At 37.6% G+C, this 16,227-nt stretch overlaps 1 protein-coding gene across 2 annotated transcripts in view; it reads left to right on the top strand.

Moving 5' to 3' along the window:
* SLC1A3 (solute carrier family 1 member 3) overlaps positions 1–16,227 on the top strand; it is a 67,730-nt gene that overhangs the window by 36,115 nt on the left and 15,388 nt on the right. Inside the window, exons 4-5 of one of the 2 annotated variants that reach the window (XM_010208666.2) lie at positions 11,236–11,440; positions 12,847–12,889. In XM_010208666.2, the coding sequence (XP_010206968.1) occupies positions 11,236–11,440; positions 12,847–12,889 (248 nt within the window). Of the gene's footprint in view, positions 1–11,235; positions 11,441–12,079; positions 12,197–12,846; positions 12,890–16,227 lie in introns of those variants that run through there. The other variant, XM_062017982.1, reaches the window with a different exon arrangement.

The following is a 16,227-nucleotide window of genomic DNA, read 5'->3' as shown; positions in this document are numbered from 1 at the left end:
GTTGTCAAATTAATTACTCATGACTTACAGACATGGAAGGACTCCATGTATTTCCTTTTTCCTTATTTGTACCTGAATTATCTGAGGGAATGAGGCTCCACTACTACTGGGTCCTGCACCAATGTCAATAAAGCATAGGAGGGTCATGTCTTTCAGGACAAACTTCCCCAGATTGAGAAGACGTTACATTGACTTGCTGACCTCAATGTTATAGATAGATAACTGAGATGATAGTTTTACATCAGTATGGGTAGTAGGATAGCAACAGCAACATGTCACTCCATTAGAAGTGGTTTATATTGCTTCATGTGAACACCAGTAGCATTACGACTTGGCAGAAATTAAAAATTTACTTTGAATGTGGGAGCAGAAAAGTCAATGAACAAATTGTGAATCCATCATGAATAGCCCATGGAAGCACACATGATGTTGCAAAATAGTACAAACTGACAAAATGCATGGCACATGGGAAGAAACTTAATAAGCGAAGAGGATTACAAGGACATATAAACACCAGCAGGGTGTATGTAACATAGACAAAAAGGAAACCAACAGCTCCATGAGCAGTTAAGATAAATTTTTTGGAAGATCAATGGACAAAGCAGAAACAGATGAATGAACTGCTAACTTGAAACTAAAATGAAAATTTACCGCTTTTAAGTTGGACCAGATGCACCAGAGTCATGTCCCTGCCAAGATGTCTTTAAAAAAACTAACCAGAGCAATTTCGTTCATTAGTAAACCTCGTAGTAGGATAGTAGCTACTGCAACAACAGAAATTATGCAGGGTTCTTTAGTAAGTGTGCAGTAACTCTAGTAACTTCAGATTACTCAAAAAAAGTCTTGTTGAACATATCTAAGGCAATGTTACACCATTCTTTTCCAAATTAACTTAATATTGCTGAATTATCAAAGAAAGATGAACTCACGATTTAAAAAATTGTGCTAAAATTACAATTCCAATTAGAAATCCAAAGGCCACAGTGTTACCATTGTTACACACTAGCATTAGTTCAAATCTTAGTTGAGTCACATCCAACTAGGCAAAGCTTCATTCCAAATCATCGCCACTGCATGAACGCTATAAAATTAACTTCACTTGTGTCAGATCCTAGTCAACAGTCATCCAAATAAAACACACTATCACTGCAATAGAGTCTATTATTGCAAGTTTTAATGAAGAAGCCAAGAACTGGCTGGTCAATAACATTGGATCACATTTTGAGTGAGAAGATGATGTCTCCAGCATAGAGCTGTGTCAAGTTACAGATCAGCAGACAGAGTTACGTCTATCTTTTTTAAAATGTTCCATTTTTAAATTTTGCACCTCTGTGACTAGAATCATTGTTGACAATGTTTCTGGCAATTCAATGGAAATGTCTCTTCAGACCTCTGTTACATGTCAAGTTGCAAATGCATTTTTACATTAGACTGCATTCTAGCTACTATGCCTTTATGGATCCTTCTAATCTCATATCTGTATTTTCAAGTATGTAATTTTTTCTTTAGCAGCTAAAGTAAATCAGGAGTGATTTAGCATAGAAAATGTGTTACATTTTCATCATATGATATAGAGCTAGTCAGATAACAGAAGCACTGTACATTTGTGGAATGTTGTTTAGTGAGTGCTGTGCATACAAAAATATGTCTGTGAAGGACTCCAAGCATAAACTGACAAAACTCAGGCCAATGTTTTAGTGGACGAAAAGCTTCCACAAGAAATTGCATTATGGATTTTTATGGAGCAGTATGTAATGTGCTTAACATCATCCAGAAGGCAGAGGTATCTTTCTCAGTGGTATCTTTCCACAATGCATTGCATTTCACATTTAAAGTAAATATTTTTGACAATATATTCAGAATAAGTGAAAAATAATAATTTAATTCTCGGAGAATAGGGTAAAAGTCTTACAACTACTAGTACATTTGTTTTGGATTTGTAATGACATATCCTGTAGAATTCAAGGTAACTTTATACAGTTTGGCTTATCAACTACCACAACTAATTTTTTTCCTAATTAATCTGAAGTAATTAATCCTGTTACGTTATGCTTTTTCTTAGTGAACATGCTCTTTTTTTTCACTTCTGATACAAAATTAAGAGGTTTTGTGTGCAACAGAAGTATGTCAATTCCAGGAAATCTTAGTCTAAATATCTGAATGTTAAATGATGTCTTTTTAGAGTTGCACTGTGCAGGTAGCAGCAGTGTTTTGTTACAAAAAAAATTGTGAGCTGCTATTTTCTGAGTTCCTGGGTCTCTGTTTCTTGGCTTGAAGACAGTCAGTCCTTTGTACTCTGTTATTACAATGAGGTAACCAAAGAAAGAGAGTCTTGCTTTGAGACTGTCAGCTGTTACTAATCACTGCTCCATGGCTTGCTGTGAATCCCTGCTTGCCTCTCCCTCCTGCTCTGCTTAGCACACATAAAGAAGATAAATTACTCCCTAGTTTCCCTTCAAAAAGCATATTGTTTGGCACATTCCAATACTGTGAGCAAAAGATGGAATAATGTGAAGAGTTAACTGGGTATCTAAACAGCCCCACAGCAGGGTCCTGCTCCGGCAGATGTGAGTTTCAGGAAATATACTTTCCTACTGGCTCTCCAAATTAATCTGTTATGTTGCAAAATCAAAAAGTAAGTCAAGTATACTTTTCAGAACACTAAACCATATTCCTGCAAGAGGTTTCCTGTACTAATGCAAATAAATGCAAATGACAGTAACAGCAGCATCTAAATGTACCATACTTACATAGTTCAGTTTACTGGGACGTGCAGTACTTTGGTGTCTATAAATTATTTAGCAACAACAATCTGAGAAAGTTAATAGAATTCTTCCCTGCCATCAGTGATGACACCATCTTGCCAGAGAAGAATTTTAAGGGAAGAAACACAGAATGATAGTTTGAGTTGGAAGAGACCTGTAAAGGTCTTTTAGTCTGACCTTCCTGTAACCACCAGGTACATCTTCAGTGAGAATTCTGTCACACTTGGCCTTGGAATGTTTCCAGGGATGGGGCATCTACCTCCACTCTGGGCAACCCTCATTGTAAAATATTTCTTGCTTATATCTAGTCTGATTCTATGATCTTTTAGTTTAAAAACATTACCCCTGGTTCTATTGCTACAGGCCCTACTAAAAAGTCTGTTGTCGTCTTTCTTAGAAGCCCCTTTGAAGTATTGAAAAGCTGCAATAAAGTCTCTCTGGAGTCTCTTCTTCTTCAACCTGAACAACCTCAACTCTTCAAGCCTGTCCTGACAGGAGAAGTGCTCCAGCCCTCTGATCATTTTTGTAGCCCTCCTCTGGATCGACTCCATCAGGTCCATGTTTTTCCTCTGCTGAGGGCCTCGGCTGAATGCCAAAGCAGAGCAGAGGGGCAGAATCCCCTCTCTTGACCTGATGACAAAGCTGCTTTTGTTGTAGCCCAGGATGTGGTTAGCTTTCTGGTCTCTGAATGTGCACTGACAGTTCATGTCCAGCTTTTCATCCACCAGTGTCCCCAAGACCTTCTCCACTGGGCTACGTTCAATCCATGTATTGCCCAGTCTGTATTGACACCAGGGGTTGCCCTGACTCAGATGCGGGACTTTGTCCTTGGCCTTGTTGAACCTCATGAGGTTCACATGGGCCCATTTCTTGAGCTTGTGCACGTCACTCTGGATGGCATCCTGTTCCCCAGGTGTGTCAGCTGTACTGCTCAGCTTGGTGTCACCTGCAAATATACTGTGAGTGCACTATGATCCCACTGTTTTTGTCCTTGATGAAGGTATTAAACAGTATTGGTCCCATACAGACCCTTGAGGGGTTGTTACTTATCTCCACATAGACATGGAGTTGTTGCCCTGTGAAGCTATTAGCCTGTGAAGCTATTTGTATGTGTAAACAAGCAAAGTAAGAGTAAGCAAGACTCTGAAATATCCTAACATGAAAACAGTTAGGGTAAAAAGCAGCAACTGATTGGAACTGTGAGCTCGATAGATTTCCAGTCATGACTGTAGAATGCATTTGCCTGCTGTATCAAAATGCTATACTTAATGTCTCAGGAAGTTTTCAGCATAGATTACTGTCACATTATAACAACAATAACAACAAATCTTAGTGCATTGGAACCAAGCATTAAGTGAAGTTATTACACTGAAAGAGCAGTATCAGTAATGAATAACAACAAAACGATCTTTCATTATTCTTGGGTAGTTATCCAAGGCAAAATTTACCATAAAGCCACTAGAGATTGTTTGGGCCTCCACCATTTACACCAGTCAGTGATATTCTGACATTATCTTATCACGGTTTCATGAACATTTTCCTTCTAACTAAAAAACTGTGGCTAGAAGAGCAGGTGATTGCAGCCAAGAGGCTGAAGGATGAAAAATCTTGGTCAGTTACAAAACAATTTTCCTTAACATGAATTAAAAAGGGATGGAAGAGACATATTTGAAGCTAGCACACGTTACAGCAGTTTGCTAGTGTAGTTCTATGCTGTTTCCATCAAGAAGTATGAGATCAAGAGGAAGAGTGCAATGTTTAGTTTGCATCACTTTTGCACACAAAACAAATGCTCTGTGAATATCAGAAAAAAATACTTATGGCAGGGTTAGGTTTGCACCATCTAGAAACGGTCTTTTTTCATCATACACAACCTTTCTCCATACTATGGTGGAGAATCCACAAAGGGAGGAACATCACTTTCTTTAAGTGTGTATGTGAAGTCGTTTACAAGTTAAGCCTCACCTTTCTGTCAAAGTCTGTGATTTCTCTGATTCACTTCTGCAGAAAGACTTTTTCATACTTGTAACAGGAACGAGTGTTTGGAGCAGTGATAAATAATAGGCTGCCCAGAGGGATTGTGGAGTCTCCTTCCTTGGAGGTCTTCAAGACCTGCCTGGACATGTTCCTATGCGACTTGATCTAGGTGAACGTGCTTCTGCAGGGGGGTTGGACTAGATGATCTCTAAAGGTCTGTTCCAACTCCTACCATTCTATGATTCTGTGATTCATAAGTGTGTATTTTGATACTGATTTTTTTTAAGGCAGTACTGGTTTGAGTAACCGAGGTCCTCCAGAGCTCTTCTGAGCCCAGATTCTCTTTCACACACCTTTGTTCGAAATGGTGGATGGTGTTTTCTCAGCTGCCTGGTGAGAACAGAGTCAGTATAAATATAAGCAGGGGGCAGTAAGGAATGCTTAACTTGCTTTAGCAGATCTGCCACCAAAGATGTAGTTCAGTAATACAGCCAACTTGAAATAGTGGCAAACTGCTGCCAAAATGCCAGTTTTCTGCTCTTAGACATGGTCTCGCATTGCTTCCCTTGTAAATGTTCTGGTGTTCACGTGGCATGATACTAGCTAAGATCATTCAAAATGGCAAACTGACAGAAAAACTAAGCCAATAGTTTTCTGATGGCTGGGGAAGGGGCAATGCATCAAAACTGTGGGGCAGGTCTAGTCCTTTACGAGCCACTCTTCACAGTTTAATTGTGTCATGGAATTATGCTTTGTGCTAGTCATAGGTTAGTTAGCTTAGCTTAATCACAGTCATGTAATTTTAGATCAAATACAATTGCTAATTTTCCGTAGATATATTTACCCAGTGTTCCTAATGGACCTGAAAAAATAATAAAAATATCTAATTTCATTATTCATAATTCCATATACAAATAAGGATAAGTTAAACCAAGATTTAGTGACAGCTTGTCCCATTAGTTTATGTAAAAAGTGTACAGAGCTATGTTTCAGATATATTTGATATGAGTTCAGGAAGTCATTAGCCATATTGTTTGAATAGTAATTACATTAACAATGAATACAGGTTTTTGAACATGTTATTAATTTTATTTACTGATACTGCTATTAAAAATAACAGCTGAGAGTTTGGACAGATTTTGGACCCAATCTTTTGATGGATTTAGTTGTCAAAGCTTTAAGTATTATTTTACTTTTGTTTTCTGGGAATGCTCAGAACCATTCAGGACATGCTCAGCAGCTGTCACAATAAAGCTCTGGAGCTTAATTAAATTAATTAAATTCAGGTAACACTTCCACTATCTTTACCTAACCGTTGCTTCTCCTTATAACTTTTCTGTCAGCATATTTTACTGTGACATTGCACAGTGTTATTCATTTCTACATATTCTCATCAACATACACAAAAGGAATTGTTCTCATGGTCTCACACTGAGAGTTTACTCATCACTCAGAGCTTAGTGAATGTAGGGGGTCATGAGCAGCCCATTTAAGATTGCTTCATTAGGAGGCTCAAAGACAAACTTAAAGAAGCAAAATCAGTGCAACAGTCCTGAGTCAACAGTCGTCATTATTGCTGTTCCACCATAGGAGTCCTTAACAAGCAACTGTGGTTTCCTAATGAAGAGATCACAAAAAATGCACAGGAAAATAATTAGCAATAAAAAGATGTTCAATTCATAATGCTATGTTTTTAAAGACCGAGTCCAAAATGTTTAAAAGAATTTTATATTAAAAAACCTACACAAATAAGGAAGTGCTATGTATTAATTTCCAGTATATTGAATAAGCAAGAATTCTTCACGAGCAGAGAATTCCTCTTTTTTATTTCCAGCAGTTGATATGTGAGGACTAAAATATGTAGTTCATTCTATGCACTCATCCAGAACCCGTTCATCACAACACATCACTGTATCTCAACAGAATTCTGACTTAGAGGTATTCAGTCATGCATCCACAGACAGTAGCCTTGCACCAATGGCACCTCAGCCAAGTGTCCACACCAGGGCTCTGAACCTTCAATTCCTCCTACGCTGACCAGGCTTAATACTATCACATGAGGAGCAGCTGAGAACTTTGGGCAGCTCTGGTTTGGAGAAAAGGAGACCAAGGAGTGACCTCATTGCTCCCTACAACTTCCTAAGGAGAGGAAGCAGAGAGGAAAGTGCTGAATTCTCCCTGTGATCCAATGACAGAATGTTTGGGGAATTGTTCAAAGCTGTGCCAGGGGAGGTATAAGTTGGACAGTGAGAAGCGTTTCTTTGCTTAGAGAGTGGTCAAACACTGGAACAGGCTTCCTAGAGAAGTGGTCAATGCCCCAAGCCTGTCAGTGTTTAAAAGGCATTTAGGGAATGCCCTTAATAACCTGCTTTATTGTTCAGGCGGATGGAGTAGAAGATCTTTGTACATCCCGTCTAACTGAACTTCTCTATTTGATAAATAAAATCTTCATCATTATGCACCACAGGCTATTCTAAAGAAACCAGAATTTAATTTTATTGTAGGCAAAATGTTAGACTCTCTCATTTTAGCATAGGAAAGCAAACATACAATTTCATATTTTTTCTCGGAAATGTTTAAAGAGCACAAAAAAAGAATTCAGAAACATGAGCTTTCCACATGACAAGCGGTACCTTAGCATTTAAACCATTTCCAAACTGAAACTGTACACATGCATATATGTGTACTTATGTACCCCCACATGAACACCACCTCCACGCCCCCCACTCCCCTCCTCACCCCAGTGAAAGAGTCTCTCTTGCTCTGATAAATGATAAAATCATTAAAGGTACTAGGATCAGTCCTAAGTAGTGACTGGTGGAGTTTTTTAGGAAAAGCAAAAGAAAATGAATATTGGTATTTCCCCAGTTCTTCAGCAGCATACTACTTAGTGTTGCGTTTAAAGAAGAAGATTGATTTAAAAAATGCTTGGTATATTTTACCTGTGGTCTTACTGAGGAGTTCAATACTATCCCTATGCCCTGGTATAATCCAAGATTTCACATTCATTATGTACAGCTTGTTTTCAATGTCAAGAAAATTAAAACCTGGATTTGTAAATAATAATTCTGAATTTGTAAATTCTAGAATTGTGTATCAGCTAGACTCACCGAACACCTTGTTAAAGAACATAGGGCTTTTTGCTGTAGCACTCTGGTAAGAACTCCTTGTTGTGTCTTTATTTCACCCATAGCATGACTGATTCCTCACTTCTCAAGAGAGGAGAAAGAGTAGATGAAGGGAGAGGACAGGGCTAAGGGCTTGGGTTTGTTTGCAGTTTTACAGACTTATGCTTGCCTCCTCTTTCTCCTATTCCCTTCCTCCCTCCTTAACTCTCTCCTTTCCCATCAATACTTTAAAATCATTCCCATTCATGTTATGTGCACACACACGCTGGGAGAAATTGCAGGCACTCTGCTCCAGGTTGCCGTGACAACTTTAAGGCATCCCTGTTTGTGGGGACCTTTGGCAAAGTAAAGTTTCCCAGGCCCCCTGGGGAAGGGGAGAGGAGGGGAAGAGAGGAGGGGAGGAGAGGAGAGAGTGAGAGGAAGAAGTGCTGGAGCCAGCAGTGTGGAGGAGAAAGCAGCAAGCAGGATGAAAGGGGCACATACATCTTCCTCAGGACAATGAAAGCTTTTCTGGCTGGCTGTGAAAGGACACACTGAGGACACAATGGTCTGTGGCACATGAAACCTTTGGAGTGAACTTTATTGCTTCTCCATTAAGAATCCTTCCAGAATCCCATTCAGCTCTGAGAAATCTGGTCAACATCTTAAAGTGTAAATTAAAAACCCCCAAGCTTCATTTTCTCCTGTTGTAAGAACAAAGTAAAAAAACGTTTTTACCTATTTTTTTTTTGCTGGTATGCTGGAAGCTTTTTCAATTTCAGCCCTAGTAGCAACAAGTGTCCCTCTTGTGAGTTCCCTGAGTTCCCATTAATGTCAATGAGGGGCAAGGCTACTCTGTGTCTCTCCAGTAAAAGCTCTCTGAGGCGAGAACTTGTTTCCTCATAAAAGTTTTGTTCAAAGTAAGACCTGTCATCCCTTTGCTTTGAGTGCTTGCTGCTATACATGCCACAAGTGGTTAGATCCCAAGGAGAAAAGAACTACTATCCCCTACTTCCAAGCTGACAAGTAATTTATATGATAGAAAGAGGAGGAATATGACTTAGCAACCTAAAGGAAGGAGCTGTGTAGTCACAGCTGGAGTATATAGTAGGAAATCAAGCTGCAAAGCAGCTTAAGAGAAAAGAGCATGACTTGCTCCCTGACATATCACTTGCACATGATCCACTGCTGTATCCAAGAATCGGTCCAAGAAGGAAAGTTCATAAGCTCTAATCCTTTAACACAACACTCTTTAGTGTCGGACATGCCTTCTACTGAATCCTAGTGATTTTTGCAGTGTCAGAGACTCAACCTAGTATCAAATGTGAAGCACAGAGAAAGATCGGGCTTGGTTAAAGCAGTAAACACGTATGCCTGTGAAGACTCTAGACTGACAGTGCTCAGCATCTGGTCTGAATCTACTACCTGGCAAGGGCAGGATACTGACAACTGACTGATTTACCACCTGTGAATTTACAAACCTTCCTAGCTTAACTATATAGGTTAAACTTTTCATGCTCATGGTGTAAACCAAGTTTAAAGCTGGTTTTTAGCTGAAATGAAAACACAACCTATTGATGCTACTTCAGAAATATCAAGTAAAAACAAATGCACAAAGATAAAGACTAGTATACATGCATTCATTTTTCACTTTTTAAACTATACGTTGTAGTAGTATTTACCCTTTTCATCACAGAATTTCAAAACATAAATATAAACTTACCACAAGCATTATCATCCAGTTTTACAGATGGAAAAGTTGTGCAGAAAAATGATCAAGTGCTTCAGATGCTGGATTTCCATTTCAATTTCTTACTGTGCCAGTAACTCTTTGTTTTTCTGCTACAATGGCACGTGTAAATCAAGAAATTCAGGGTGCAGATCTAGTGATCTGTAGTTCGTTTTATGGGTACAGTTCTTACTGGCTTTTAATGTCTTCTACAGAAAGGACAGGCAAACACTAGCTGAAATGAAAGGGTAAGTATGAAGCATGTGATTGGTTTTATACTTTGAAGATTTGATCAGAGACTGGAACACAGCCTTTATGTCAGTTACATCAGTGACTAGAGTACTTTCACCGTAACTCCAGTAGCATACATTTTTTCTTTGGGAAGATAGACATAAGTATGATATCTCTACAGTGACTTAAGAAAACATTTAACTTTACCAGGTCTCGATTCTAATTTTATGTTTCCACAGTATTTATATTCATGCTCCCTTGTTGCCTTGTTTTAAATGCTTTCTCCTCTGAAACAGCCATAGCAGAAGGTAGTCAACTCACACATTTCACATGGTCAAAGATGACATCTAGATAAATGTGTGGGCAGTCCACAGAAGTTTGGATTAGACAGTAACGTGCAGGGTCCACAGGAGAAGATTATAAATCAAAGAGATTATTTTCTGATTTCTTTTTACATTCTGAACTTTGAAAGCTTGACTCCAACAAAGTGTCAGCACTGTTTTGAGACCAATGGTGTAGATGAAGTATGGGGAAGTTACTAATTACTTGAAATTTTATGGAGAAGTAGAAAAGGGGCATTTTAAGGCGAAGAAAATTAACTGCATCTGCTTGGAGAAAGAACACTTCCAATTCTGAGAGTCCTCAAGAGACATTCCTCCTCAGACACTCAGAGCTCTTTCCCTGGCAGAACTGCTCCTTCATTTAAAAAAATGCAGTGCAGCCCTGTTGGTGCAACCTGATAAACAAACATTTCAGCAGATGCCATAGCAAGCAATCTGGTATTCACATTTGATCAAATGCTTTAAGATGAGCCAAGAATTAGGATTAATGGCGTAAGTTTTGCAAAGCTTATAAAAGACTCTAAATGCTTATTCATACAATAGTAAGGATTTTCTGAAGCAACTAACAGCATTTCATCTGTTTTAAACTTGCATGGTTTGGGACAGAGGTAAACTGAGGTCATTCTATTAGAGATTGAAGAAAACACTTCATACATATTAAAGGTAGCAAACAGTGTCAACATTATTTGAGAGTACCATGCTTGCTTTCTTACTATTATAAAGTAGGTTCAGCACGCTTGTAAGGCACATTTTTCAGACTGTGGTAACTCTGCTAATAAAAACCCCCATGAATTTGCTTACTGGAATACCCAGAGTGCCACACTGCAACAGGTCAATACTCTTTACTAACAAAGTGTTAATGAATCACAGAAAGCTGTAACTTTTGCATTAGAAAATTATATAATAACAAGTATTAGAAATGGGCTGGGAAGACAGTGATGAGCTGCAAAGAGGGACACTTTGCTTTGGATAGCTTTAAATTTACTGGTCACCAAACTTCCCACAAAACTGTTTTCATCATGTTGAGTTTATATGTTTTGCTCACAGCTGTATGAGGTGAATGTCCTTGTGCTTAAATTTACTAGGAATTGCTGCCCTGGATAGTAAAGCATCAGGGAAGATGGGAGTCCGAGCAGTAGTCTACTACATGAGTACTACGATCATTGCTGTACTGATTGGTATAATCATTGTGGTCATCATCCACCCTGGGAAAGGTACTAAAGAAAACATGCACAGAGAAGGCAAAATTGTGCAAGTGACAGCAGCAGATGCCTTTCTTGATTTAATCAGGTATGGCTATGATATTGCACATTTTCTTTAGCAATAGCAATGACCATAATATTTAGATTCACATGAGAACAAAAGTAGAGAATTTTAGACTGTAACTGCATAAACTAGCCAAGTTTCTTTCAACTATGTGATACCAGTATCTCTAACCCCTACAATGCTACAAAGGAATGCATGGATTTATTTTCAAAGCAAGCTGTTGTAAGGGAAGAAACTGCTTTTAATATTCAAAGAAAGATTCCTTTCACACACGAAAGAAAGACTTCTGTTCTCTATCTGCATGGGTCTTTTCCCCTCCTTCCATAGCACAATCCTTATTACCAAATTCCTCTGCTTTCCTTTGCTTGCAACTTTCAAAAGTTTTCTCACTTCACTTGAATCCCTGATTTAACTATTCATCTTAATTTTGAATTGAAGCGACCAATCGGGTTGCATCTACTCGACTTATTAAATTGTATGGATGAGAAATAAATTCCAGGAACAGGCAAATAAAATGCTTGAATTACAGGGGCATAGATATAAAATCTTGTTTTCTCCTTGCTCAGAGACTCTGCAATGCCTCTTTTATAGAGTTAATATGTCACAGATGTATTCCAGGGAAGTAGGGAAGCTGAGGTTTTGAACTCGGGAGCTTTTCCACAGGTAAAGACACCAAAATTTTGTGTTCCACTAACCCATTTGGAGAAGCCAGAGACATGGAGAAAGGCCTCCAAGAGTCATGCTGCCAGGAAGGGGGACTTCAGAAAGACCCATGAAGAGGTTTGCACTCAGATTCCTCGAGATTTATTCAGTTAGGCTGCTTCTAATTCCCTCAGAAATGTCATCATTCTGGAAAGCAAAGAAACAAACCCCAATATGTAACAAGTATATACATACACATATGTAATTGTATATGTATATATTACTATTAAAGAATACTCAAACTTCAGAAATATTCATTTCTTAATCACCACGAGACTCTAAATCAAGTGATAAGTGTCATGATGTACTACACTACATGGCTGCAATATTTGACTGAGAAGTAGAAACGCATTCAATGTTAGCAGCTTCTTTATTAATCTGGATTCAGAAAGCATTAATAAAAAAAGAATTAAAAGTCAGCGCTGACCCACAGAGCTTTGTTCATTTGGTAATTTAGTTAATATCTTGCTCCATAGCCAGATCTGCTATACAGTATTCGATACAGAGGTTACAATTACCAGGATCTATCCAACCCTACTTGATTCGTCCTGATAAAAGTAACCCCAGGCCAAAGCTATATGCAAAGCTCTACTCACTGTATACATAATTACATATTGTCAGGACTCCTTTGAAAATTAGATGGTCAACTATTTTATTAAGTGTGCCCCTACTTTAAGATATTATTAGTGTCTTATTGCTTCTCATGTTATTTTCTTTCTTTTTCACAGAAATATGTTCCCCCCTAATCTGGTGGAAGCTTGCTTTAAACAGGTAAAAATGTTATTTCCAAGTAAAACATAACAAAGTGAGAAGTTGGAATATAACACCATTTTCTTTGGGAATATCACATACTTGTACCTAGAGCAAAAACAAACCTTATTCATGCCGATGGCTGTCAAAACACCCCAAACAAAACCAATCAAATCTATGCATTGTTTTAAATCCTATTGTCTCGGTATTTGCTGTTAGGAGTGAAGAGAACACACTTGGCACAGAAAATTGTTCAAAATAGCCTTTCAAAATGTCAAATTCATACATCTACAGCAAGCTTCAATAAAGTCAGTACAGAATTCGCTTTTCAAAAACAATGGTATGTTTAATCGGGAGATACTGAGCGATGCACCACCTATACAAAGACTAAAAGACGCTCAAGAATGTTATATGAGAAATGAGCATTGGTTCAAAACAGAGGAAACAATTTTGCGGTCATCAATAACAACATCAAACTAGAGGATTACCTGTCATCTATGAAGAGCATAGAAATGCTCTTTCTATGTTGCTTCCCAGCTTCCTATATCATTAGCCTGGTCTTAACATTAACTGTTCTATGGAGAAAATAATAGTAATTAGCTACATTCCTTTTTAGAAGGATGATCTCATAGATTCAATGACACAAGAAACGTGTATTTCCATAATTCAATTGCTTTGCATTGACCCCACAGACTATCCTGATCTGATATTATTTCCCATTAATTGCCGTAGCAATAATAATAATAAAGTGGAGGTCAAGAAGCAAGAGAACAAAGCAGAAACTTTCTGGAGTCCAGCTGAGTTGCATCTTGCTGAAAAAGTCAAAAGAAACAGTAACATTTTCTTTAGTTATATAAACAGAGATGAATAAAAAGCAGTGATTTTCTAGATGAAAGATTTGGTCAAGGTTAAAGATAAACTAGACCCAGGTCCAAAAGCAATAAATACTGTGCCTCTCTTTTGAGCAAGGATGACAATGAACTCAGGTCAGTGATGCAGAAGAGCATTATGGAAATGCAAAAGTCTGTATCTAAACTAGAAATAAAATGCAAAGAATTTAATGTAATAAAGTCAGGGAGTGATATCATCTTTATCTCAAAATAGTGAAAGAATTAGGGCATAAATTGTAGATGTAGCAGTAAAAATTTCTAATAAATCTCTCAAGCTGGGAAGTTACTATCTATAACTGGTGAAAGTCTTCCAAATTGTGATTTCAAGAAAGATTTGAGAATCGATTTGAGCAATTAATAACCCATAAGATTGATCTCAGTTGTACTGAAGGACTTTAAATGAAAGAGTGAAAACTCTGTAATAAATGCAAATGAAAACTACATGAAAAAATAGGATAACAAATAAAACAGGTTTCTGAAACATAAACAGTGCTATAATAACCTTCCATCTTTATTCCACAAGATTGCTCATTTTCTTCTTCTCTTCTTTTCTTTTCTTTTTTTTTTTTTTTTTTGCTACAGAAGTAGAATGGATCTAATCTCTTTAGACTTCTGTAAAACAAAGTTTTTAATGTAAGGGAAATGAAACAGACGGGGAAGTTTATTGTAAGAATTTTAAAATTTGTGGAGATAGCTGTGGAAGTTGCGGAAGGACTCAGTTCATATTTTTATGAATGACATTGCCATTACATGCAGTCAATGAAATTTACAAGATATCTCTATAGTACCTAAGAAAATGCCAAAGGAGGTGGTCTGTCACTGGCACACTCTAGTACTATAAAGTCACAACAACAAAGTGAATTGGCTCTTGTAGACATTAGTATGTTTTATTATCTCCTGGTAGCTCTTCATCACGTGTGACATAAATATTTAGGAATTAACAGTAATTTCTACTTTGAGATGGAAGGTCATCATCAGAAAGAAAAAAAAAAAAAATCAATCTAATTCAGCTCTAAGAAGTGTTAGGTAACATAACTTTAAAAGAGGAAATAAAGCCAGTGGAATGTGACCGTCTGGAGTACTGAGTATATTTGGGTCACAACATTCATAGTTTCGTGCAAAATGAGCACAACAGAGAGAGCAGTTGCTGGGATGATCAAATGAACACAGCACATAAAGCAATAAAAAGCTTAATTTAAAAACTACTAAGGTACAAAACCCAAAGTGAGAACAGAGCTGGATAAGGTAAAGAAAAATGTTTATACAAGAAGAATTGGAAACCAATATGACTGAATTTAAAGTGCAAGTTAGTAAGGCTTTTAACTGTCATTACCTAAAAGGTAAAATCCTGGAAAAAAAACTTCAATTAAGAGGTATGGGAACATACATCAGGTTTAAAATATAGCTTGAAAAATTCTTTTGATAAAATATCCTACAGCAAGAGGAAACTTGACTCAGTGACTAGCAATCCCAAGTCTATGTTCTTAGTTAAAGATGTCCTGCAGATTCTGTTATCATTAAGTATGTTGTATTTCTTACGTTACTTTACCCATCAATAGCAAGCATTTCCTAAAGGAGCTTCACTAACACACAGGACCAATTTCCAAAGTTTTTAACTGCAAAAGATCAAATATTATTCAAAGGGGCTAAAACTATTTCTATAAAATCGTTCAAACTGATATTGTTACTTTTTGAATCAGATACCAAAACCTAGATTTTTAAGGTATAAGTTATTTTGTTGTGGCAGATCTGTTAAAACATTTCACAAGGGAAAAAAGTATGTTTAAGATTCATGGGTATCCAGGTGGCTTTATACCTCTGATGATACAGCATTCTTGTCAAAAGCTCACATCAGGTTTTTCACATGTTTCTCAGATGAAGAAGGATGATCCATCTAGCACTAAGCTGGTTCTGTTACAGTTTGCTGGCCAAAACAGGAAACAGACTACTACTCATCATTTTCACACTCAACGGAGTAATACTGATCTACAGTTTTGCACTCCACATTCAAATCACATCTCTTGATATATCAGGTGCCTACATTCTGTCTTATAGCATCTTTAGGCAGGTTTCTTTCCTGACAGAGATCTGGACACCCATTGGAAGGCTTTTCTTTCTTTCTCACCATAGCAAACAGACAAGCCCTCTAATGACTGTATCAGTAGTCATAGCAAGTTTCGGACCTGTTACTTTCCCCATCAATAGCAAGCATTTCCTAAATCAGCTCCACTAACACACAGGACCAACTATAATTTCCAAGGTTTTAAACTGCAAAAGATCAACTATTACTCAAATTTTTTAACCCCTGAGTATGGAAGATTACCTTCCTTCAAATAATTAATTTTAATGAAGTAAAGTTAGTTTTCCGAATGTGGAATTGCTCTACTGCAAAGTGAAATGGAGATATGTGGCAAGGGTAGTGAAGCTGGGGAGGGCTTCTAGAAGTAATTGGTAAACTTTTTGTAGAGT

The sequence above is a fragment of the Colius striatus genome, chromosome Z, assembly GCF_028858725.1.
Source record: "Colius striatus isolate bColStr4 chromosome Z, bColStr4.1.hap1, whole genome shotgun sequence".
NCBI classification, from domain to species: domain Eukaryota; kingdom Metazoa; phylum Chordata; class Aves; order Coliiformes; family Coliidae; genus Colius; species Colius striatus.
This window is presented reverse-complemented; position numbering and strand designations above follow the sequence as displayed.